The sequence below is a fragment of the Lampetra planeri genome, unplaced genomic scaffold (assembly GCF_965212315.1).
Source record: "Lampetra planeri unplaced genomic scaffold, kcLamPlan1.2.h2 scaffold_524, whole genome shotgun sequence".
Classification (NCBI taxonomy): Eukaryota; Metazoa; Chordata; class Hyperoartia; order Petromyzontiformes; family Petromyzontidae; genus Lampetra; species Lampetra planeri.
In genome coordinates this window covers 10,001-35,778 of record NW_027615347.1, presented here as the reverse complement: position 1 = coordinate 35,778, position 25,778 = coordinate 10,001, and the positions used below count along the sequence as shown (strand labels likewise).

Sequence of the window (25,778 nt, the reverse complement as noted above, 5' to 3'; positions counted from 1 at the left end):
CTCTTGCACCTGCTGCTTTGTGTCTTCTATGTATTAAACAATGTCTGTGAAGGTTCTCACACCTCCAGGTCATAGTATCTGGCTGAGTTAATTCATAGGCACTGGACTTACTTAGTAGTTGCTTGAAGACATTCACCACTCATCCTAGAACTAGAAGCTTATTCAGTTCTAAGCTGACTAGTGGGGAGTTCTGCTACTAATATCAAAACTGTTGGGTTGTGTACTCACACAAAGGGTTGTGAGTGTCGGATCCCCCTCCATTGTCGTCAGAGTCGCCTGCAAGTCGCTGGGTCACCGGGTCGTTAGAACTACATATGTCTGAATGAGCTCTTATCCTCCTTGAAAGAGATATTTGGACTGCATTGTAGGTGCTAGATAAATGTTCAACCCTTGCCTTTTAAGTGTAGGTGGCCTGCATGGTCCTGTGCTGAGGAAACAGTTCTCCTGTGTTGAGCCCTGTGCCTGTTTAGTGGTTGTTTAGTTTCTCCAATGTACAATGCTTTCCTCAATGGAATCACCACATCTCTGTACACTTCCAACCTAGCAGAAACTGGTCCACCCTGAGGATGTTGTGTACGCTGTCCAGTGTCATGATGAGTGAAAAATGAAACATGAGGAGTGAGAAACAAAGTAGAGTGTGCAGAGTGTTTACGCAGAGAGGTCCACTGCTTCTTTTAGATTCTGTACAAGTTAACAGAGTGACAGTGTGTAAATTTCCCCGTAGTAGGCAGCATATGAAAGTATGTTCCACTGCCACCTTCTCTTTATTCTGTTCACTGTCCATGCAATTACGAGCCACCAGGGCTCTTTCATAAACTCATGACTGGGATTAACCGTACTTTACTTACCTTACCTTAATATTGTGCATTTCATTTCCAATTACAAATGTTACACAGACTCATGGCTTCATTCTCTTTAATAGCTTATGTATATATCAAGATTTCCATCTTTACTTTTGTGCATGGTGCCACCAGTTGAATAATATTTATTACAGTTTTTAGAATAGTAGAATATTTATTTAGGTCCTTAAAATGTCAATTGTCTGCATTAATCTCAAACACTTCATTTACACATTGAAGACTTGTGAGCATTTGAATTGAACTGAGTTGAATCCACTGCAACATCCTTCTGAAGATTGTCATTAAAGATGCATACTAGGAACCTATGATGATTGCAAAGCATTTCTATCCTTGGCAAAATGTATATGAACATAATGTACAACATATAAATTACAATGAATGTAAACATGTCACAGAAGCCATTTTAGCTGTGGAGCCATAGTTTTCTGCTGCACTGCTCTTCATTCCTGCAGGCAAGGAGTGGAGTGGAATTAAGTTGGCTTTCGTCTAATTCTCACTTATGTCAGTTTCCATTTCTGAGAAACTATATTAATATGTTAATAAACTGTCTTATAATAGGTTATAACTGTCTAATTATAGGTTTCGGCACGTTTACTCATTCATATCAGTCATTCAGACAGATAAAGAAGCAAACAGCTCAAATGGCGTGTATTAGAAATAGTGGTTAAAGCTAAAAATGTGCAATGATTATTCAATTAAATAGTCATGATTAGCAGCTTCTTTTTCAGAGATTAATCCACAACATACGTATTTATTAATATTAATCCATATGACGAGAAATTGTTGTGAAAAATGACACACAGCGGTCACACGGAACAAAAAAAGAACCTCGATAAAGAGTAGATAGACATTTCTAATCATAATGACAGAGGCTGCTGTATGAGGCGCAAAGATGTAGACACATTTAGACACTGACACAACCCATCAGGAGCACAGAGACATTCAGCTATTCAGCTTGTTCAGACACTCGTTCAGACGATCAGACACTTTGAAATGGACTCTCAAAGAACAACATTCTAACAAAATACTCTATTTACCACCTGAGCTCCAGCCACTCAATGGATATCGAAAAAAGGAAGAAGGCATTCTTATTATTTTATTATAAATTTCTTTTTATTAATCTGGCAAAATTATATCACTGCATTTGATCCATCATCACATTTTTGCAGCTTTCGCAGCACTTTCTTGTACACCAATGAGTTTCCATGAGGAAACTACTCAACTCAACCCTTCAGCTGGTCCAAAATGCTGCTATAATGCAGATATAACATGTCCCCAGTACTAGCCTCTTTACACGACTCCCTGTAAAACATAGAATAGACTTCAAAACTTCTCTCCTTACCTATGAAGCCAACACATCCTACCTCAACAATCGTTTGGTACCATATCACCCAACTAGCTGTAATGCTCCCTGAATCTAGCCCAACTCCTAGATTCCTAGAATCTCTAACAGCATAATGGGTGGTAGAGCATTCAGCTGCCAGGTTCAGGTCCTTTGGAACCACCCCTCCGTTTGGGTACAGGGCGCTGACACTCTAGGAGCTTTTAGAAGCTAAATTTCTATTTCTTTCTCTCACCTCAGTCCCTTCACTGTCTGTACATTCAACACCTATTGCTGGTCTGTGTATAACGGGGAGAGGGATCCCTCCTTCTGTGGTTCTCCCTGAGGTTTCTGCCTTTTGTCCCCTGGTGCAAGGATTTTTGGGCAATTTTCCCTCACCCTTGTTTGAGGGATTGAGGGTCTAAATGACAGAGGGCATTGTACAGTGTGGACTGTAAAGTCCACACAGTACAGTTGTAATTGTGATGTTGGGCTATACAATTCAAATTGATATGACTCTGAACAGACAGGGGGCCCATACGCAAGCGCCTGGTAGCCAGGTCTGCCACGGGGACCCAGCCGGGCCAAGCCCGACGGAGCTACTTGCCAACTGCTCCGGTGCAAACAAGTATATTCAATCACAGAGGACTTCTGTCTGATTGTGAGCAAGGTGAGGATGACAACAAGGGCAGGAAACTGAACAAATTAAAGAACTGTAAAAATGTCACATCAATGCACAGGTATATCTTTTACTCACATTCTTGGAGCAGAGTTTCCATTTCACAGGTGTAAAATTAAACAAATCATATCTTCAGTATCATTATCATAATGGCAAAGCAGGAGTAGCGTACTAGTATACAGAAACTGATTTAAATGTGGTGAATGTAAAGTGTTGAGACAAAGGGGCTTTAGAGGGATTCATGTAGCACAGAACCAATGAGTGACTGCCTCATTATGTTCACTTGTCTTTGTATTCTTTCCATGTGCTTTCACGGCACTAATTGGGTGTATGGTGCCTTTTACATTTATGACAGAAGGGAGGGAGCGAGTGGTGGAGTGGAAATACAGAGAAAATGTAACAGCCACATCGATCATTATCTATTATTCCATCTGACTGAACAAGACCATCTGGATCTTTTACTGTGTCACGATCCAGAAAACAAAAACAGCCAGTGAATCATGAAAAACAGATATTGCATTTTTACTGTAAACTGGAATAATTTTGAAAAAACAACAAACAAGCAAAACTGTAATGTCATGAATATGATGAATTTGTCTTCTGATGATTATTGAATTCATCCTCACATTTTGAAAGTAATTTACTGTGAAGACTACATAACAAACTACGTAGCAGCATTAGTAATTGTTAATGCTTCAGTTAGGGTTTTTGTATTTTTAAAGGATTATAAATTCCTGCTTCGTTTATTTGGATAAATTAGCATGACGTTATGCATATAACATACATTCTACATAGATAGATAGATATTGTCATGACTGGCTACAGCAAAATCAGCTGATCCCATGTGTGACCATGCAATCCTGGACAGGCATTCAGTGACACGCAAATATAAATTTACCCTAACAACATGAACATCTGAATACATATACAAAATCTACTTGTCACTGTCCAACTTTGGAGAAATACGAATTGCCTCAACAGAATGATCTTTCTGTAATTTATTGAAGCTTCAAGACACAGGTCATACAGAGATGCGTGCCCCAGATCATGTCGGGTACACTTTTATCCGCAGAAGATCAGAGAAGGGAGGTGTGAAATCAACAGAGAAGAAGGTGTATTGTGGTAACATCCCAGTTGAAGGCCAAATCGTTCCTATGCAGAACCCTAAAGATACAGTGTTGTGAACCCTTATCTGCCTTTATTGTTTGATTCTATGAGATCATTAGTTCTATGTACGTCACAAGTTTAAACACAGATTATTACAATAGATGTTGTCATGAGGGCACTGGCAGTCTAGCTACAGCAAGACCAGCTGATCCCAAGTGTGACCATGCAATCATGGACAGGCGTTCATTGACCTGCTTATATGTTGGCCCGTTGACAAGAAACGTCAACGCATCCGCCATATAGTCATGTCGGCCAGGAAAAATACAGGAGTAGACATGGAAGCGGTATTGTTTTCTGAATAAAAAGCACAGTGTGTGTTGCGACCTAACCCTAACCCTAACCTAACGTTTACTTCAACGAATTGTGATAAATAGTTTTTGCATGATATATTGATAATACTGATAATGAATGACACAATATATATATATAGACTATATATAGATATATAGACTGATTCCAAAATCAAGACAACTTTCTTAAGAGCTGACCTACTAGAGCTAATATCTTCGAAAAGAACCTATCTCCCACAGCTTTGCTGTCTAACAGTGTTTGTGAATGTGTTGCGACCTTGATTTGCGAAAGACAAACGACTAAAGACATGAGCAAAAAATTAAATATGCTCTCTGAATGTGCTCCCTGAGAAAGGAAAAATATCCCACACATTCTCTGAAAGTCTCAGCATGGAAAAACGGATTTACAATTAAACATACGCTGACAACTTGTCCCCATGTTAACTGCTGATCAGGGTCTTCTCCCTCAGATCATCCAGGGGAACACACACTCTGTTCTTTGCCCACCGGCTTCACTGAGTGTGGACCTTAGGTCCTCATGAGATGTAGCAGTGTACAGCAGCATACAACAGGGGCCCTACAGACACAGGGACAAGTTATGTTCATATAACATCCATATCAAAGCCCCATACTTGACTTGCAGCAGTGTGTGTGTGTGTGTGTGTGTGTGTGTGTGTGTGTGTGTGTGTGTGTGTGTGTGTGTCATAAATACATCTCATTTTGCATATTTCAATATACTGTAAGTAATGAACTACAGATGAACAGTTTAACATCTGATCCGTCAGTCCATGCCATGAATATAGTAACACACGCACACACACACACACACACACACACACACACACACACACACACACACGGATGGATGGATGGAAGGATGGATAGAAAAAATACTGCACCATATACTGTAACATACTGTAACATATACCACCAAAAAGACAATGTTCAGTCGTACCTATAATGGTAATTTCCTGTGACGTTTCAGTCGTCGACCTGCCTTTCGTGAAGCGGCCAGCTGCTGACTGTCGCAATATGGCCGCGGCGTTGACGTACGAAACAGAGAGCAAAGCGGCGTCTGTCCATTTCTGCCACTCCTGACACTCGTCTCACGGAAGCACAAAGACCCAATTACATAACGCAACGTCATCTTTGAGCTCGCGAAAATTGTGACGTTTTCACTGTGCGACATGGCGGATGGACGTAGCTAAAACTGGTACTATTTTCAACTCGCGACTACAGACTATTGTCATTTTTTTGACTGGCCTAGTGGTTCATTAGTAGTACACACAGTTGTCAAATACTCGATAGATATTTCCAGCGTAGTAGTTTGAGCGTTTAACCTTCTCTGGTCCACAACTTAAAAGATCAGTTTGTAACCCAGCAACGTCAAACAGTGATCTGTTGGTTATTAAAGGATATTTGGACAGATTTATTTCTTGTCACTTACCTGTTTCTGGCGACGGTATGAGTTATGGACATGGCGGTGGAGCAGGGCGAAGAGGCAGAAGGGGAAGTCGAGGGAATCGAGATGGTAGCAGAGAACGATGGGACCGAGGAGGTGGTTCGAGAGGATTCAGTTCCAGCATGGACCAGGATCAAGGAGGCAGTGACCAACGGGACCGTCCCCCACCCCACCTGAAGGGCCGGGAGATAGGTCTGTGGTACGCAAGATACGGAGCCGTGAGGAGGAAGCAGGCAGACCGGAGATCGGTATGTGGTTTACTGTGATCGCAAGTCTGGACCTAGTGTATTAACAGATCGATGAGAGTAAAATCAACAGTAAAAGGTTAAAACTCTGAAGGTCTCCCCTGTGAGGTTCAGTACATTTTAAGACCATGGGTCATTGCGCATTCGCTCCCATTGTCAATTCCCTGCAATCAATGCAAACGTCTACTTTCAGTCTTTAGGAGAAAAAAGTGCTTATTGCCGATTTACAAAGGTCCCCTTCCCATATTGATGTGCAGCGAGCTGTGGTACAAATGGATGAGGCCAGAGAGCAGCACATTGCCAAGCTGCTCAGCTCTGTCCAGAATGAACATCCTGGACTGGGGAGAGACAGCAGGGATTCCCGTTGCTCTACATCCAACAACAGGCATACAGAGGGGAATACAAGTGGTCACTGGTGAGAAAACGTATTTTTAACAGTGTTCTGTTCTCAGTATTTTTGAAGACATCAGGGAAGCAAATGCTGATCCAGATTTGACTTCATGTCTGTTTGTGTTGTCTGCGTGTGAAGTTACTTTGATGGAGATATCCCTGAAGAACTGAAAGAGAGCATCATCTGTAAGAAGGAAGAGGATGATAGTAAGGTCACACCTCAGAAAGCAAACTCCAAATCACAATCAGGGTAATTATTGTAGTAAACTTTGATGCAGATTGTCTGAAGACACTTGCTTCCAAGTCTTTTTCTAAGCAAGCGTATTTCACGCTGTCCCTTTGCATTATTTCTGGAAGTCACTTCTCTCAAGGTGTTGTTAAAGATGAGCCCCCTGACAATTGGGATGAAGATGATCAGGAAGAGGAGAAGGAAGAGAAAGAAAAACTGAGGAGGACAGACAAGGACCTGGAGTTCTTACTTCAGCAAATATCGAGGGACAGTTCCCTTGATGACCAGTTGAAGAGTGATCTGCAGAGCAAGAAATCCGACTCAAAGTACAAAGAAATGCTGGTGGGTATAATGAGTGACCAGTGAAGGTGTAAGGCCAACTCAAGCTCACTAATTGTTCATTTTTTATTATTTTTCTTAGAAATTCAGGCTAAAATTACCATCTTACGGGAAGAAAGAGGTTTGTTTGTCATTCTTACACTCAGATCTTTCCTTACTAAATGTTTTTTCGATGCCACACATTGCTTCATCCTGAACTCTTAACTGGTTGTTTTCATCTATCCACCTTCAGGAACTGGTAGAGCTGATCAACTCGAACCGTGTCGTAGTTGTGAGTGGTGAAACGGGGTGTGGAAAGACCACTCAGGTTACCCAGTTTATCCTGGATGATTATATCAGCCGTGGCCTGGGTTCATTGTGCCGAGTTGTTTGTACACAGCCTCGTCGCATCAGTGCCATCTCGGTACGTAATCTTCTCTTGACAGATCTGACTGTGATGCAGAATGTGAAGGCGAATTTACACCAGAAGTTTTCGTCTGTGGTGCATTGCGGCGGTGCAGCGGCTCCAGTGGTGACCACAGCCATTCAAGTCAATCAGAGTGCTCACACCAGTACACCACATTTCAGTAGCGCCTCTGGAGCGACTGTCGCGGCCGCCCTATCCTATCTGCAAAAGATAGGATTCTTTTCCATGTCAGCGAGCAGCCGCGGCTGAGACGCGTCAATTCCCACAGAGCAGATCTCCCAGACCAGAAGTTACACATAATACAATACAGCAAATCTGGCTGATATTCAAAATACCAAAAACAAGTTTTCAAAATAAAATACCACAATGTCATAAATCTGTGTAGGAGAGCCACAGGTATGTCGGAGGTCAGACAGGACACGAGTCATGGACGAGGAAAGATTTATCACAGAAGAGGAGAAGCACAGTATCATATTTGATCCCTCAGTAATGTTCTGAAGTCTTAATAAAGAGTGACTCTTGTTTACCCATGGTTGAATCCCAAAGAAGATTGAGGTGGTATGTGTGATGGCGAAAGCTGATGAAAACTGAAGCTGATCAATCAGGAAATGAAGAATCGCTCTATTTATTGTTGTTTATTCACCTATACACCTTGTTGTCTTGCGGTGCTCGTCGGGTGTTCTCGCTCCACTGCTGAAATGCTCCTGATGTGAATAGAGATCATGCTGACAATGGAGTAGAGCTGTGACGCACAAGCTTCCAGTGTAAACCTGCCTGAAGAGTGTGTGTAGGCCAAGGTGGTTTAGACTGTACCACCAAGGGCAGTTTTTTGTTGTTTTTTTAACTGCGTTTGTGTATGTGGGTGCTACCACAGGTAGCAGAGCGTGTAGCAGCAGAAAGGGCCGAGAGTGTTGGGAATGGAAATTCATGTGGTTACCAAATCCGTTTGCAGAGGTAAGGAGGTTTGTTATTAAATACATAAAATACATCTTCAGAACCAAGAGAAACATAAATGGTAATCATTCTGAACATGATCTTTTACCTTTGCCTCTGGTTATTAATGTCATTAATTTATTTATTGCCAATTTTTATAGTTTAATATTTTAGCTTTGGACTGTCAAGTAAGGCGAGTAAACAAGTTAAGAGGAAAGAAATTATAATGCCTGCTTGCTCATTAGGACATTTTATGGATTGATTAAGGTGATTAAGAGTTACTAAAGATCGATGAAGGTCCACAACAACAACAGCAACAACAAGACAATATTTTTCAGCTCTGCCTCAAGTATTATGAACCAGAGACAGCCCCATGAAACAATCCTTTTACCAGGTTTCATGAAAGTCATGACTGTCGTCCAGTAATGTTTTTCATTTGAATCCCGGCTCCTTTAGAATCCTCAAAGTGTCCTTGAGCGAGACACTGAACCACAAATTGCCCCTGAAGCGGTACATTAGTGTGTGAATGTATGTTAGAAGCTGGGCTCTTTTTAGAGAAGCTGCCAGTAAGTGAGAATGGGTGAATAAGGCAACATTGTAAAACACTTTGAATGCCACAAAGGAAGAAAAGTGCATCCATCTACCTTTGTGCAGCAGAGGCTTCAGCCATGATGTAGTTTAAGTGAACTTTCACAGTTTGCTAAAGTTTTGTCTCCTTTCTCCTGTCAGCCGGTTACCACGCAGTAAAGGTTCGGTTCTGTACTGCACAACAGGCATTATTCTTCAGTGGCTTCGTACAGACAGGTAAGTTTCCTTCCAGTTTTGCTTTCTCGTCACAACTCAGCTTTCAATCTCACTTTTTCCTCCTGTCCTGCTTTTGTCACTATTTTATCTGTCCTTCCCATACTCTGTTATTCCATCTGCGTCAATGGTCCCCAACCACTGTACCGGTCTGTGGGTTTTGTGTTACCGAGCCGCACCAAAAAAAAACCCAAACATCACTTCCGTTTTATACATTATCAGAGTCTGAGTCTCTTCATATTATGTGGAGATGAGCGAATGAGGCAGTGAAACCTTCAACGCATATCCGGCACCCGGCATTAAAAAACAAAACCAAAACAAAACATAAGGCACTTGAGGTGTCTCTGCATTATTAGATATTTGCTTTCATGGTGGTGGTGTATTTTTATTTAGGCGTGTTTATCCGCCACACCATGAAGACAGGTTCAGTGAAAAACATGTCTTATGTGAAACAGGTTGGGGACCGCTGATCTACGTCACTTTGTCTTATCAGCGTTGATTTGTAGTCGACTGCTATCAGGGGAAGAAGCATTAGTATGGATGTCCATTCTTACAGGCAGAGAGAGATGAAGACGCTTTCTCTCTCTCTCTCTGTCTCTCTCGCTCACACTCACACTCACACACACACACACACACACACACACACACACACACCACACATCTCCTTGCATTCTGAAACCACAAAGACTGAGTTAGGGGGCTAGCTTTTCTTGTTGTCTCGCTTCTTACTCATCCAGCATTGACACAAATCTCTAGTGAGTTATTTAAGAACAGAAAAATGCTGCAACTTTTTTGTTATAAACTTGAATTGGCATTCTACATGTATCTGCACCAAGAGTATGTTCACACTGGTTGGGTTCTTTCTTCTTTTGCTTTTTTGATACCTTATTGATGAATTTACCTTTTCAGCCCAGACTTTCCATTAATTAATGTATTGTCTCAGATGAATGAGTGAGGCTCGGCTGTATGTATTGGGAAGAAAATAATGTTCTGGAAACAATGGTTTACAAAGGGAATATGTAACATAAGTGATTTATTTGTGAGTCTAGAATTTATATCATTCTCAGAGTTATTGCGGAAGTATGACTATGAATATGACCGATGAGTGTGAGTATGAAGAAAAGGGCAACTTCTGGAGATATTCAAATGTTGTTAACAAATGAACAAAAATGTTAACAAATTACATCATAGCAAATGCAAATGCACTTATGTTTTTCCATGTTTTAATCCTGGCAGATTGTTGTCCAGTATCAGCCACTTGGTTTTGGATGAGGTTCATGAGAGAAGTCTACAATCTGATGTCCTGCTCACAATCGTGAAGGACCTGCTCAATTTCCGAGACGACCTCAAAGTCATCCTCATGAGCGCCACACTCAACGCAGTGAAGTTCTCAAAATATTTCGGTATGTTAAAAACGATGGGTCTGTTTTTTCACTGCAATATGTCATGATATGTTTTTTCTTTTTACAATAAAACCAAACCAAATAACCATAACAATGTATCTCTTGTCACCAAACACTTCCCCTTTGTCATATTTGATTAGGTAACTGTCCGATGATCCACATCCCCGGCTTGACTTTCCCAGTTGAAGAGTTCCTGCTGGAGGATGTTGTGGAGATGACCAGGTAGAACAGCTTAGATTACAAGTATTTATTTCTCACATGTGAGCACACAAATAAAATCTAAATCACCACCTCACGTTCTGGGTTCTCACCTAAATCGGCTGGTATATTTGCTTTCAGGTATCGTCCCCAAAACCAGGACCGCCGCCCCTCCTGGAAAAAAGGCTTTTGGCAGGGTCACCACTCAAGACCCGAAAAGAAGGCAAAAGAGGAGGAATACCAAGAAAGCTGGCCTTCTTATGCACGCACACTGCAGGATAGGTAAGGTAACTGGCAGAGCAACAGCTAGGGTGCTAAATGTGCTTTTTTAGGTAGGACATGGTTTGGACTGATATTCTTAAGAAGAAAGGTCTTTAGTCTGTAAGTTCAACTATATAAAAACTCTACAGAAAGATGCTTTGCACTCTAAACAGACATCAATAATTTGCCATTGTCTCTTCTCTAATGAGCATTTTAATGAATGGTGATGCTGAGGGAAAAGAAGTACCTCTTATTTTGGAAATAATTATGCCTCTGACATACCAGTTTACATATGCTGATCATCATTTAAAAAAACGTAGCACCTTTTAAGTAAAAAATAGCAGTCAAGAGACAGTAATAAAATTCATCATGCGTGTCACAAATTCCTGATTCTGAGCTCATGTATTATTTTATATTTTACAGATATTCTTACAACACCATTACGACACTGGAGATGTTGGACAGTGATGATAAAATAGATCTGCAGCTCATCGTCGCGTTAATCCGCCATATTGTGCTCAATGAGGAGGTGAGTGTGCCTTCATGTGCGGCCTCTATTCAAACACTATGACTTAAGAACAGTAGAAATAGCACCCATCCTGGCAGGAGATTGGTGCTAATGAGTGAACAGATTTTCTGACTGCACATCTGCACATATTCCCTCTTTCTCCAGTTTTAGTTTATTTAATGTACAGTACAAAATTTGGTGATATGGCTGATGGAATGAAGTCAAATGTTTTATTCTTAGTGTACTGTAAGACCCAATGACACCCAACCCACATCGGGAGTCAATGGGTCATGCTCAGTGGAATGTTCAGTGATTTCAGTTGAAGTATATTTTTGCAACATTTCCTCTTCTCTGCCAATTAACTTCAACTTCGTTTTTATTGTACCATTGGGTCGATTCAATTTTCAGTGAGTACGCATTACACATTCACACACACACACATATAAACATAAACAGCACAGGACGAGCCCATGCTTGGTAAAGTGTTGACAGTGCTAAAAAAGGGCGTAAGGACAGCCAAGTTCAAAACGATAAGAAGAGTAAGGGTGTGCCATTCATAAACTCAAGAAAGATGAATAATTCAATAAATAGTGTTAATATTTCTGTATTTACTTGTTAGTGGAACATATGGCTGCTGGTACAAAGCTGTGTAACAGGTACCGTCCTGATGGGAGCAGCTGGAACTCAGCATGAAGAGGGTGGGAGTCGCCCTTTAAAATGGAGCCAGCGGTCCTCTGTCCAGGGATCCTGGATAGAGCTGGGACTCTCTGATCAGTGTGCTTGACCACTTCTCATTTTGGATCATCATACCTTGTCCACTGGCTTGTTTTGTGTGTAGTTAATGTTTTGTGACAACAAGAACAAAAGAAAGAGGGAGGATCACAGAGAGCAGGGAGGCAGAATAATTTTCCCTCCCCATAAATAGCAAGACCTCCATCAGTCATGGCAACCCTTACTGATTAGACTAGCTAATTCGTCACTGTGTCAAACAGCTGAGTGATACCATCTGCCTGATGTGACGCCATTTTGAAGCGAGGATATAGGCCATCTGTCAGTCTTGCAACTGTATTGGTTGGTTAATGATTTCATACTAAGGGCAGTGACATTTGGGAATTAATGAACAGCTGCAGGGTTAAACGTAGTGTGTGCAAGATGTGTACACTACCTGCATCTCTACCTGACACACAGAAGCTACTTTTTATATCTGCTCTTCATCGCCTTCTACTTTCCCATAGGGATATGAATTTGAGAGTTATTTTTACAGACAGGGCTTTTTTCAACAAACCCGATCTTAGCCTTAGAAGAATCTTTTGTTAAATGAATGTTTTTTTCTGAAACTTAACTGATGGTTAGCCTTCTGATGGCAAATATAGATCTAAAAATCTGTATATAACACTGTTTGAAAAAGATTGAATCTGTTTTCAAAGGTCCGCCACTGCTAAATTAATCAAAATGACAAGGGAAACGCTGGTTTTCATCATTCATACATTAATATTCATTCATAATTTCATTATTCGTAACTGAATATGTATCATGTCATAACCCATTGTCTTGTGGTTTGCATAGCACATTTTAACTGAAATAACAGTGTTTTTGATTTTGGTCTGTCAGTTGCCAACTGTCGTGACATGTCTTTGACAGGATGGAGCAGTTTTGGTCTTCTTGCCTGGCTGGGACAACATCAGCAGTCTCAACGACCTGCTGATGGCTGAGCAGATGTTCCGATCAGGTGTGGGTGCAAGAACAGCTATTGGAGTGGTCTTTTGGATATTTTTGGTTCTGATAATAATGATAATACAAATTACCAAACAAAATTTGTTATGTTGTCGAGAATTTAGTTTGCACACATCCATGAGGGCCCATATGTCGTGTTAACCTGACTGAAATGACTGCATCTGCAAGCATTGCAGTCATTGCTTTAGATTTAGACTTTCAGATAATCTTACAGCTCCATACACAAGCATTTGTATTACTGGTGCATGCATACGTTGCTTTAATTGAGTTCCAATATTGTGCCGTGTTGTGTTTCAGACCGGTTCGTTATCATCCCTCTGCACTCCCTCATGCCGACTGTTAATCAGACGCTGGTCAGTAGTCGCTGTTCTCTCTTTTCTCTGCCTCCACAACTGTCTGTGAAAATGTTGTTGTTTATTTTCCTTTTTATTTCAGAAGAGTCAAATCTCATCTCTATCCTCCACTCTCCTTAGGTGTTTAAAAGGCCTCCTCCTGGAGTCAGAAAGATTGTGATTGCAACTAATATAGCTGAGACCAGGTGTGTATGTTTGGTCTTAGTAAGTGGTGAATAGAAGTGTAATGAGGCTTCAGGTTAGTTTTATATGAAATGGAATACAGCAAGACTCTGTCATCACAGAAATCACTGGATTTAGGACTCGTTTTCACAAATTTCTCTGCCTGATTTATGACTACTGTCAAATTGGTTTCTATCTATCAGCATCTATCTTCTATCTTTCTATCTTGAGCACACTGTTTGTGTGAAAGGTCTACAGTACATATTCCATTTACAAACACACTCAAATTAAGAAGCTGCCACTGCTCTTCTTCCCACCAGTAAACATAGATTCTAAACTCTATATCCTCCAAAGGGCTCTCTTTTTACGTTTGAATTTGTGACATTTTTTTCAATGACTTGTTTTGATGTATTAATGTCTAAAATCTTTTCCCCCACCTGCCCTTGTCCCTTTCCGTTTATCTCCCTCCCAGCATTACCATCGATGATGTTGTTTATGTGATTGATGGGGGAAAAATTAAGGAAACCAACTTCGACACCAACAACAACATCAGTACTATGACAGCCGAGTGGGTTAGCCTGGCCAATGCCAAACAGAGAAGAGGACGTGCTGGCAGGTATGTTTATACTGTATTGATGTCTTTTCAGTATGGCAAAATGATTTACCCTTCATTTGTTTTAAAAGTTTTGAAAAAAAATACAGTATATATAGATACAGTATATATTTATAGATATAGTGATTATCTTGAGATACAGATCATCAGATAAAGTTCTTAGAATCCCTTTTTCACACGACTACCGGTAATAACATTCCCTCTCATCCTCGTGTTTTTCTCTGCAAATATCTAGAGTATGTCCAGGAAAGTGCTATCATCTGTACAATGGTCTCAGAGCCAGCCTGCTGGATGCCTATCAGTTGCCTGAAATCATGAGGACACCACTAGAGGAGCTCTGTTTACAGATCAAGGTTGTATACACAGAGATAGCCTGGTGGAGAAAGACATTGTTGTTGACTTGAGAGTAGAGGATCCTATGAAGATTAGACTATTTATATGAATGAGTGTACAAGGGGGACGGCCATTTTTAGTCTTGCGTTGAATCGTCTTTTCTTCCTAATGAAGCCCAGAGGTGATTATCCCGAGCTGACTCTTACCCCCTTGGTCCAGATATTTCTTTATCTATCTTTTTGCCGACAACAATTATCACTACTGACGTTAACATTAGCAGTGTTTTTCATCTGCACCGGCTCACAATATTTTTTACAGATGTATTACACAATATTTATATTACAGTCCTCTCCAGCTTTCTCCTTTCAAATCCTCATAATCCACTCAGAGATTTCACCGACTGCTAATGGAACATGAAGCCATAGTTCACTCAGACATAGTGTTGGCAGTGATTGTTCTCAGCAGTGGCTTTATGGAATATGAGTTTGAGTGCGTCTTCCTCTTGTTCAGCTGAATGCATGTGGGTTTGCGTGTATTGGTGTTTTTTTTGAAGCTAGTGGGTGAGAGGTGGACTAATGCATCAGTGTGTCCCTAAAGTGTAAAAAAACACTGACAATGTGGCAGCCCGAAGCAGGCCCTTACACACAAACACCGATGTGTGTTCGAGTCAGAGACAGCAACGTGTTCTTCCTCTTCCGTTAACTACTGGTAAATTAATGGTGTAGGAATTTCTTTTTGATGAGCTAATAAGAGCAAATTTGGAGAATTTCGATGCTCAAAGAATCATCTTTAATTGTTGTGGGTACTCACACTGGCTAAGCAAATGTTAATGTAACTAGTTACTGCACCATGTTGGTCTCTTGTCATGGCATGACCATGCTCCATATACTGTGTATATTATTCATTTATGGGAATTGGAGAATTCACATTGTTTTGGTTTAGTTCATCTCCATCACAAATGAGGAATGCACTTACACAAATAATACACAATTATGACACACTGTTTGGATCAGTGTATAATGCAATTTTAACATTTTCTGTCTAGATATTGAAGCTTGGACCAATAGCACAATTCCTAGAGAAAGCTTTGGACCCTCCCACTGAAAAGGCTGTCAGTCTAGCCATCAAGAACCTCACATACCTGGTAAGAAAGAACAAGGAGCATTTAAAACCATTTTAAACGTCTTTTATGACACTGTGTGTGGTATATGGACATCTAGTGGTAAGGATGGGTATTGCAACCCCTCATTTCAGGAACTTGCTGGCTCATTTGCATATGATTGTAAATTCTAAACAAAACTTAAAGGTTTTAGTAGGACTAAATTGTAATTTTTCAACAATCACGCCCTGAATCAGAAAAAACTGTTTTGATGTTCATGTTGACTTTTGGTCAACTAAATTAGGAAAGAGAAAGTAATTATACAGTCGGGGAGTGGACCGGATTAAATCATTAGAAATGTCCCACAAGAACAGCTACTTGTAAGTACTCAACCTATGAATATTCATCCTCATCATCCAGAAGAGGACATTCTATCCATGAAAATGCAAAAAAAAATTTAAGTTTTATTTCCTCACTCTCCTCACTGATGTGGAAGTGTCAGATGGAAAAAAACATTTTATTGTTTTAAACATTTTATTGATCTCCAAAGAGTAGGAGCGTGCTTCGGATGTCTAAAGTTTGTGTTTTGTCACTATTTTGTGTGTCAGAATGCTTTGGACCATTCAGAGAATCTCACAGCGCTCGGCTTCCACCTGGCTCGTCTGCCGGTGGAGCCTCACATTGGAAAACTCATCCTGTTTGGAGCGCTGTTGGGCTGCCTCGATCCAATACTCACCATCGCTGCCTCACTTAGCTTCAAAGATCCTTTCTTCATACCCCTGGTAGGTTGGCGAGTTTGCAGAGTTGAGAGCTTATTTTAGCAGCAATTTCCATGTGCACTTCACCACATCACTATCTGCCTACTGACTTTTTAAGTGTTTGCTTTTATGCATTCGCTTTTCTTTCAGGGTAAAGAGAAGATGGCAGACATGAGGAGAAAGACTTTGTCCAGAAACTCCAAGAGTGACCATCTCACTATCGTCAATGCCTTCCAGGTAGAACAGCTCACCACTGTGCTGCTGTGTCTCTCTGCTGCACAAACTTCAGTAATTGTCCATTGATCGGTAGGGCTGGGAGGAGGCAAAACGACGAGGTGCCAGGTATGAGAGGGAGTACTGCTGGGACAACTTCCTGTCTGCTAATACACTCCAGGTAAGGGAAGCTGATTGTCAGTGATTTGTTTGTTTTGACCTTAAAACTCAGCTACATACACAATGACATTTTGAAGCTGACCTTTGACCTATCTACGCTATTTGTCTTTTTCTCATTCAGATGCTACACAACATGAAGGGTCAGTTTACTGAACATCTAATGCACGCAGGCTTCGTTAGCAGCAAGGATCCAAAAGACCCCAAATCCAATGTCAACTCGGGTAAGAGTAGCAGTATAAGGATAGCTTGGGTGGAAATACACAAAGTTATAAATGCAAATGTGTGTTACTTGTGTCTCACGGCATTTTTCAGACAATGAGAAATTAATCAAGGCAGTGATCGTAGCCGGTCTGTACCCGAAAGTAGCCATGATTCGACCGTCCCACAGCAAAAAGCGCCCTGGGTGAGTATTGCTGGTTTAAAAGTGGATGCGTGAAGAACATGACTTGCATCCTTAACAAACTGTAGAACAATTGATATTTATAGACTCAATAATCTATTTTATTAAAAACACAAGGAACACAAGCAGTCTGGTACATGGCACGTTATCTCTCTGAGAGCAATGATCTTTTGAACACGACCCTGACAATTGAATGGTGGATGAACGATGACCTACATGAAAGATCTTCACAGCACAAGTTACAACCACTGTTATTGATCTCCACACTGAAAAATAGCTTTCACAGACTTCTGAGGCATTTATTTCTGACTGCACAGAGATAATGGTAATGTAAGATAATGTAAGATAATGGTAAAAGAACAATCCTAGCTGTAGATCAGTGCAGTGAATTTGACAGCTGCACTCCAGCAGCTCTCATTAGTGATGTGTCCTGTGTGCAAAACAGACGCATTCAGCCACGAGCAGAAGAAGAGCTGCCTTAGGATGTTTGTCTCTGTTGGGCCTTAGAGCCAAACGCTGGTCATTTATCAAATGTGTGTGCTTGTGAGTTCCACATGAGCACAGTCGACTGCTCCGGTGACTTTTGAAAAAACGGCAGCCACATGATGCGTCTGTCCATCCTGCGTAACATGACATTTAGGACTTGGGACAACTCCCCAGCAGCAACTGCTGCAGTGCGCTGGAATGAGTGCATGACTTGTGACGTTGTGACCGGTTCTAAATCAGCACTTAATTCCTCTAAGGTGACAGGATTGTCTATTATATTCACCTCTGTCTGTGCCTCCTCATAGCTACATGTCCCTCAGCCATCTGTGCTAATGTGTAACTGGTTGATACCTGCCCCTCAGAGGTGTTAGTCATAGATGTTACCGTCACCAGTATTGCCTTTGGGTTAAAATCCATGTGCTGAATTGACACTTTGGGGTAAAAACACCCCATATTCTCTTCCCCCCCCCCCCCCCTTTTTTTCAGGGTGAAAGTGTACACGAAGGCTGATGGAAAAGTTTGTATCCATCCGAAATCTGTAAATGCTGAAGAGACGGAGTTCAACTACACATGGCTCATCTACCACCTTAAAATGAGAACAAGTAGTGTGAGTAATTTGAAAGACAACGTGAATACAATTTGCTTTGTTCAGAGTGCCTTATAAACATTTGTGTGAACCATATATGTGTGTGTGGGGTGGGGGGGGGTTAGTGGTTAAAGGTTGGCAGAGGTGCCATGCCAGAATGAATATTTGATTAAAATCCTCCCTTTCAACTCTCCATCAAAGGCTCTTGTGCTTCAAAGCTCCCAGACACACAATGTAAGAGGAGGTGGTGCTCATGGGTGGGAGACTAAACGGTCAATGCAGCTCCCTGACTTTCCCTCCCATCCATGGGTCTTTGTTCTTTCAGTGCCATCTCTCTTTGTGAATGTCATGTTCTGCAGGAAACCACTTTTTATCCTCTCAGACTGCAGCCTTCCTCTTTGTCTGACACCCTGTAGCCTTGATCTTGATGGAAAAAAAACATCTTTTTGTTGGATTTCATCATGTTGAATGTCGTCTGCACAATGCCATGTATCTGCTGATTTTAAAAGGAAGGTTTTCTCACAGTCGAAGGGTCGTTTGTTAACTGACAAATGGAGGCAGGCGAGGATCACAGCTATGGAAAGGAACGTAAAGGGATGAGGTTAAACCTGTGACGTGCGTTACTTGCCCCTGGTGGCCAATCACATTACACACACATTTCCTTGAAAGATGAAATGGGTGTTACTTTATTCTAGTCTGGTTCTTATTTCGTCTCTGGCTGTTTTTCATCTCTGATCACTGCATCGCATGGTTCCCTCTCTGTCAGCAGGGTCCAGAATGTTCAGTAGTGGAAAAAGGAATGCTCGTCGATTTTCACAAAAGCTGTCTGTCGAACTACTCTACATAGGTAGTTGAGTTCAGGGATATTCACAGAAGGGGCAAGGTGACATTTCACCTGACATTTCACCTCACACTGGAGGCGCTGAAACTCATTTTGAATATTGTGTCTTCCCTAATTGGACACTTTCTCTGTGCACCACAGAATGGGTGTTGGGTATAATGAGGCACTCAGTATGCTTTCATGTTCCGGTCTGTGTGTTAGTGACACCTCTGTTCATATGCACCCTCAGATCTTTCTGTACGACTGCACTGAGGTGTCCCCATTCTCTCTGCTGTTCTTCGGAGGCGACATCACTATTCAGAAAGACGACGACCAGGAAACCATCGCAGTGGACCAGTGGATCGTCTTCAGGTCACCTGCACGCATTGCGAACCTTGTCAAGGTAAAATGCATGACTGTGTCATCTTTGCTGAACTTTGGTTTGACCTGTGTGTTCCCCCCCCCAAAACATTTTTACAGTCATGCTGCCTCATTCCGTTTCTGATTGTGTCATACACTTTAAAGAGATCACTATATGTGACCACTTACTTTCATGAAGAAAGAAAGGTCTGAGGTTGTTGTTAAAAGTCACAGACACATACAAATCATGTATTATTCAACAGTTTCCGTGACAGGAACATGTCTTAGCAAAGCCTTTTTTGGCTGCACCAGAAGCATCACTTTAATCACTTTCCTTTTCTTCCAGAGCCTAAAGAGAGAGTTGGATTCTTTGCTGGAGGATAAGATCCGTAACCCGGCTCCTGTGGACTGGCAGAATCAACAGTCCAAAGACTGTGCTGTCATAACAGCCATCATAGACCTCATCACCACCCAAGAAAAGCCTTCAGGCAGCGCCAGAGGCGTCGACACGACATTGTCCTTTCCCCCGAGGGGAAAACACACGTACTTCGATGATGATGAGGACGATGATGATTAGAGGCAACTAGGTTTTAGTCCAGCTTTGAAAAGAGAACTTTCTGAAAAGATGGAGTGCATTCTTAAGAGGTCACAAAGGTTAGTTTGGGATGTGTATTGAAACCAGATGTCTTTCTGCTCTGGAAGGAACACAGAGTTTAAAATTTGTTTTTGCAAGGACCAGCCCTTCTGTTCTGTAATCTCTTGTCTTTTGTTCTATGGAGGTGAAACTTAATGGACTTCACATTACAAATCTGATCGTATCTGAGCACGATCCCTTGTATGGCCATCTTCCATCTGACCATCTCCTGCCCCACCAGTCGCAGTAGCTGTCACCTTGAAGTACGGGAGTCGGGTCTTTTATGGAATCACATGGATTTGTTATAGATCTTCATAAAAAGTCAACTCAAAACCGCGGCTGTCAAGACTATGTGTTATGCATGAGGGCGGATCTATTCATGTAAGTGCACTAAAGAATAAAAGGAACTCTCTGGCAGTCGTCCTTTAAACGTATTTAGAATTCAAGATGCATCGTACGAAGGACTAAAATTGCCAAAATCGAATTAATGACTACATCATTAAATCATTATATAAATGTGTCCTTAATTAAAAGTGGAATTATATACATATATGTGTCACTACATGTCATTAATTCATTGAAATACTTAAACACATTCAAATAATTATTTAACGATGTATTTAATTTTGGCTTGTTTCTCAGGTTACAGTTTTTATTGCTTTACATATTTACATGTAAACATGAGATTAAAAGTTATAGAATTGAAGTTTTAATGGCAATATCACTTCATTTTTTAATCCTGAGTTGTACAAGCAGTAATATGGGACCACAAAACCAGTTCAATCCATCCAATCCTGTTTTCGTTCATTCCTGATTTCATTATTTTCGTACATCCTTCCACTCACAATCTCACGATCTCTTCTGGTCAGACCATCAACAACTACACACCAATTCACTGATAATACACATCTGGCTTTCATTACTAGTGTGTTTATATATGTCTCAGAGGGATTGTGAGACAAATGGTGCAATGATGGTGGCAGTCTGATGACAACAGTATGGGAGAAAACATTCTGTTGAATAAATAACGGATGGCTGCCACCTCTGACACTACCTCTACCATTTCTAACATCTTTTTACAGAACTATTTCTCTACACAAAGTGGCTCGGCTTTCAGACATTTTTTTTGATATGCATTTCCTGTAAAAATCCTTCAAGCAGATGCTTTAGATACTAGGGTTTCCATGGTAACCCCCACACAAAGATGCCAACACACACCTTCAACACACATTCTCTTACCCACATGGACTGAGCCTCATTAACAGAGCAAACATACTCTAAACATCTGCAGGGTCTGTGTGCAGACGGTGACATATTTTCTATCTAGGGTATTAACCTCCTAAGACCCTGCATACATACGTATCCATGGACATTATAGTGCAGCACCATGATTTTTTTTTGTTTCTTACAAATTCAAACACATTCAATGTATTATTACTATTATTATGATTAATAATTTATTGAATAATTTTCATGTATTATTTGTTTATTTATTACATTATTGTTTTCATTAATTTTTTTGTGCTCATCCCAAACAGCAAGGAGGAGTAAAAATGCACACCAGACAAAAGCTCAGGCCTCAGGAGGTTAATGCACACTCAAGCCATCCCACCTATGTTATACCAGTGGGTGATCCAAAAATATCTTGGTGTCCTCCACTGTGGTTGTTCTGTTAACAGAAATGTAGCCAGTGTGATGGTTATTTAGTTGACACAAAGCAGAGGGTTGAATTACGTTCTGATCTATAGTCCACTGAGAAGCCACACAACTCCCGTACTGGCTGACTGGTTCCCTGAAGGCAGGTCACTGATTCCGTTACTGAACTCATCCATTTGGGTTGGTTGCTTTGAAAAGGCAGGTTACTGGCATATCAAGGGGTCATAAGCAGGTCTCCAGCCCCTGCAGGCGGTCCATCCTCTGCATGTTGCGCATGATTGTAGCTTGGCATGTAATTGACTCGGTACACTCGGCAAGGAACCATCCTCTCTCTCCATCGCGCAGACGCTCTCCCTCATACCAGCCTGGGAAATGGAATGGTATTAGTGTATAAGAACCAAACCCAGGCTTTCGCAATTACTTTTCCGTTTTGATTTCAGATCCTCATGTTTTCTACTGTTTTTTTTTTACATCAGTCTGTTGCCATGGTCACAAAAAGGCAAATGACCTGATTTTTATGTCTCCAAACTAAACCAACAGGGCTACAGATCGAGTGAGCGCAGGTCTAGAAATGCCAAGAGAGACATATATATATATATATATTTTTTTTTTTCCAATGACGACAACGTTAAATGAATCAGACTCGTCTAGACATGTGGTCAATGACTATTCTAAGCTGTGAACATCTGATTTTAATAGAATATCTACCTACACCTACAGAGGCCTTTTCCACCAACCATCACTCCTGTGTGCTAAAGCTACATTTTGTTAGCTAATCATGTCAAAAGGTGAATGGTGATTAGAAAACATTTGCGCAATTATGTTTGCACACATGAAAACTGTTGATTAGAGAAGATACAAAACTGGAATTGTCTCTGTATATATATATATATATATATATATATATATATATATACACATATATATATGACATATATATGACACATAGTCATATAGAGACATATAGTCAGTGAAAAAAGCAAAGAAACATACCGTCCTCCACGGCCTGTGAGATTAATACCACATCTGCCACCTGCAGGGACAACTCATCTGGCTGCTTGGCTGTATACGTTCTGATCACGTCCACCTGTTGCATCACATCTAAAACAGCAGACAGGCAAAATCCATGAAACACCTAAAATTCACTTTCGATCTTGAAATACACTCTGCGGCCACTTTATCAGATGCAGATCAATAGTTCTGTTTTCAAACAAAATCATCTGGTCATTTTAAGCTGTCAGAGAGGTATGAATTTAAAAGTAGACAGTTGAATGTTGAAGTTGCCCCTTCTGTAAATATTACAGTGGCAGAATATTCCTTCAATACATTGTACAGTGAGTCACTCACAGAGTGTCAATATAACGTAGCAGGTTAAACCCTCTGATAATCATCAGGACACACGTTTAATTCCACAACCACATGGTGGTGCAATTGGCTAAAATGAAATCACTAACTGGTTCTATCCTGCGTCTTCTCCCTACTGATGTTCTGGCCCAGGGCAGTGATCCATCGAGCACGCTCATTCCTAGACACACAAGAGAAAATGAAGTTATATTAACTTTTCTCTCACACAATTCCAACCACACACCTTTGAATTTTTAGCTAAATGTGTGGCCAAAAAGGATGAAATGATATTGGTGCATAATGTCAGAAAGAAAAAAAACATCCATATCAGATTCCATGAAACTTAATCTTTTATTTCACCTGTTGGGAGCTCCACCTTGGGGGAGGATTTCAAAAAGACAGCAAGATTAAAGTTTCAGGAAATGAACTAAGGCCCCAAATGGACATTATGAAAATCATAAACCACAGATCACTAGTTCAATGTTTGTATGACTCCATGAGATGACCTTTGGAGTTGGACAATACATTTTTCAGTGTTAGCTAGTACCAGCATATCTAATAACCCCTATAAGGCTTCCAGAAGCCAAAGTTCAGGTCAGCACAAATCATTCTAACACTCAGAACTTAAATGTTATTTTTTGTTTGTTTCAGATGTATTTAGATTTTTGATGCCAGAGGAAAAAGTCACAGAGAGTTTACTGTAGTGAAGACAATCAATCAATCTTTGTTCTGGATTGCCTACAGACACAACATACATCTATTTGACACAGTGTTGACGACAACACTACATGTAAATTAGTCACTGAAGGGAAATCATTGATATGATTACAAAGGGTTTCCCCACAAGGGAATTGCATACAAAAAAAAAAAAAAAGGCGACAGAGATAAAAACGAAAGGACACAACCACAGATTCCATTCCTGCTGAATGTTATACCCAAAGCGTAGTTAAGATCTTTTCTAAATACCATTTATAAGCTGAATATGTATAAATATATAAACAATGTGCTACTACAAGGCACAGGATAAACTGCAGTCCAAAAAATTGACTTGGTTCTTATCTGTCCTCAGTTCTTCAGGGACTCCATCGTGTGAGCTGCTCTGTGGGAAAGGCAGCTGCTACTCGTTGCTCTTGACAGCTGGACACTCGCTGACATTCGTAACTATAAGAGCACATTCAGTTGAGTCTGAGGGAACACACTAACAGGCAACCACATGTGTTTCAGAGGCACTTCATGGTTATCTGTGGAATGTAAAGCACATACCGAAGGGGGTTCAAGTAGAAAACAGCCTTCAAACTGCAACAGTGTGTGCATATGCTGCGACAGAGGCATGTGAGAAGTAGGGATGATGATTGTAGATTTTGCAGGTGCAAGTATCCTCAAGGAAATAACCCTGATTATCCCGATTATTGTGATTTTTGTTTTTTTTTAGAAATCCACATTTTTCCACTATCTGAAAGGGCTTCATGTCCTTCGATATGAAATATGCCACCGCACGGTGAAGCTCTTTCCCTTGTTTTAACGAGGAGCATACTTAATGGCCTTTAAAAATGACTTTTCCTTTTTGATTTAAAAAAAATGAATTAAAAACAATATATTATCAATAGACCAGTCATAGACCATTCAGTTCATTGTTTGCTTTGTTAAATATGAATTCATCACCTTGACGTAGAGGGATGGATGGTTGAGTCAAGGTTGACATATTAGAGCCTTTACTCACCACTTTCCAGCAGCAGGATTTTACAGACGGCACATCAGGTCATTTTTCATATAACGGAAATGGTCCCCATACGGCCAACTTATTTTTATTTGGTGAAAAAGTTCTGGCAGATTGCTTCTCTCCATTCTCGACATTTTCAGTGCTTTAGCGGTTCTCATGTTTTGGAGATGTGAGAAGAGTATATGTGCACAAAAAGCAGGTGCAGCCTGCTTCCCTCTAAAGGGAGTAAAGGGCCTGCACATGATCAGGTAACGTGTTACCTTTGGCATGAATGGTTAAAGAGCCAGAGAAACATCATACATTTATATATGATGCTAGAATTATATATCTATTCATTAATATATTTACTCTCAATCAAACCCGGCCCTTTGTTCCACTGAACAACAGTGTTTGCTCGGTGCAGACTCACCATGGAAACGCCCCGGGACAGAGAGGGCCGCTCCCACCAACAAACATCTCTGTGTCTTCTACACAATAGCAAAACTACAATCTAAAACAATCCCGTGAAGTAAAGCTGAGTGAAAAACAAACTGGTGCAGCAGTCGTCAGTGCTCGCTCCCCCATTTCAGCCTGTTACATAACCAGTGCTGTTTTGTGTTACAGTCACATGTCTGACAAACTGAACTGTTTTGCTTCAGACTTCTGTAACTGGGCTGTTCCTCTGCTGACAAAATCACACACAGAAAAGAGAATCAGAATGAAGTCCTCCATTTATACAGGCGTCATGGCATTCCTTCATTTTTAATCTGTTTATAAAGACAGTGCAAGGTAAAGAACAAAATGGAACGAGAACAGCCAACAACCACATGCAGCAGAAAGAGAAACCGTTTCGACA

The 25,778-nt window shown here is 40.8% G+C and overlaps 2 protein-coding genes across 2 annotated transcripts in view; one reads left to right on the top strand and one right to left on the bottom strand.

Annotated features, from left to right (window-relative positions):
* The first annotated feature begins 5,901 nt into the window (after nt 1-5,901).
* DHX36 (DEAH-box helicase 36) lies at nt 5,902-20,166 on the top strand. The gene is made up of 26 exons (XM_078623935.1): nt 5,902-6,027; nt 6,282-6,439; nt 6,554-6,600; nt 6,786-6,985; nt 7,065-7,103; nt 7,215-7,385; nt 8,263-8,342; nt 9,051-9,125; nt 10,359-10,525; nt 10,666-10,747; nt 10,865-11,005; nt 11,408-11,513; nt 13,134-13,227; nt 13,524-13,624; nt 13,700-13,764; nt 14,214-14,357; nt 14,590-14,707; nt 15,733-15,831; nt 16,395-16,568; nt 16,695-16,781; nt 16,855-16,938; nt 17,059-17,158; nt 17,250-17,340; nt 18,310-18,430; nt 19,480-19,632; nt 19,936-20,166. The coding sequence occupies exons 1-26, from the start codon at nt 5,902-5,904 to the stop codon at nt 20,164-20,166; spliced, it is 3,054 nt and encodes a 1,017-aa protein (XP_078480061.1).
* Nucleotides 20,167-22,101: 1,935 nt separating this feature from the next.
* Nucleotides 22,102-25,778, bottom strand: part of LOC144741376 (rho guanine nucleotide exchange factor 26-like) — a gene marked incomplete at its 5' end in the record, with an annotated part of 13,665 nt that continues 9,988 nt past the window's right edge. Inside the window, 3 exons of the mRNA XM_078623934.1 lie at nt 22,102-22,244; nt 22,873-22,980; nt 23,334-23,404. Of these exons, the coding sequence (XP_078480060.1) occupies nt 22,102-22,244; nt 22,873-22,980; nt 23,334-23,404 (322 nt within the window). The remainder of the gene's footprint in view (nt 22,245-22,872; nt 22,981-23,333; nt 23,405-25,778) is intronic.

What these genes read in the sequence shown, in the direction of transcription:
- DHX36 (XM_078623935.1), top strand. Translation starts at nt 5,902, where the DNA reads ATGGACCAGGATCAAGGAGGCAGTGACCAACGGGACCGTCCCCCACCC. An exon ending in GATGTTGTGGAGATGACCAG is followed by an intron (nt 10,748 to 10,864) that starts GTAGAACAGCTT and finishes ATTTGCTTTCAG; the next exon opens with GTATCGTCCCCAAAACCAGG. An exon ending in AGCTCTGTTTACAGATCAAG is followed by an intron (nt 14,708 to 15,732) that starts GTTGTATACACA and finishes TTTTCTGTCTAG; the next exon opens with ATATTGAAGCTTGGACCAAT.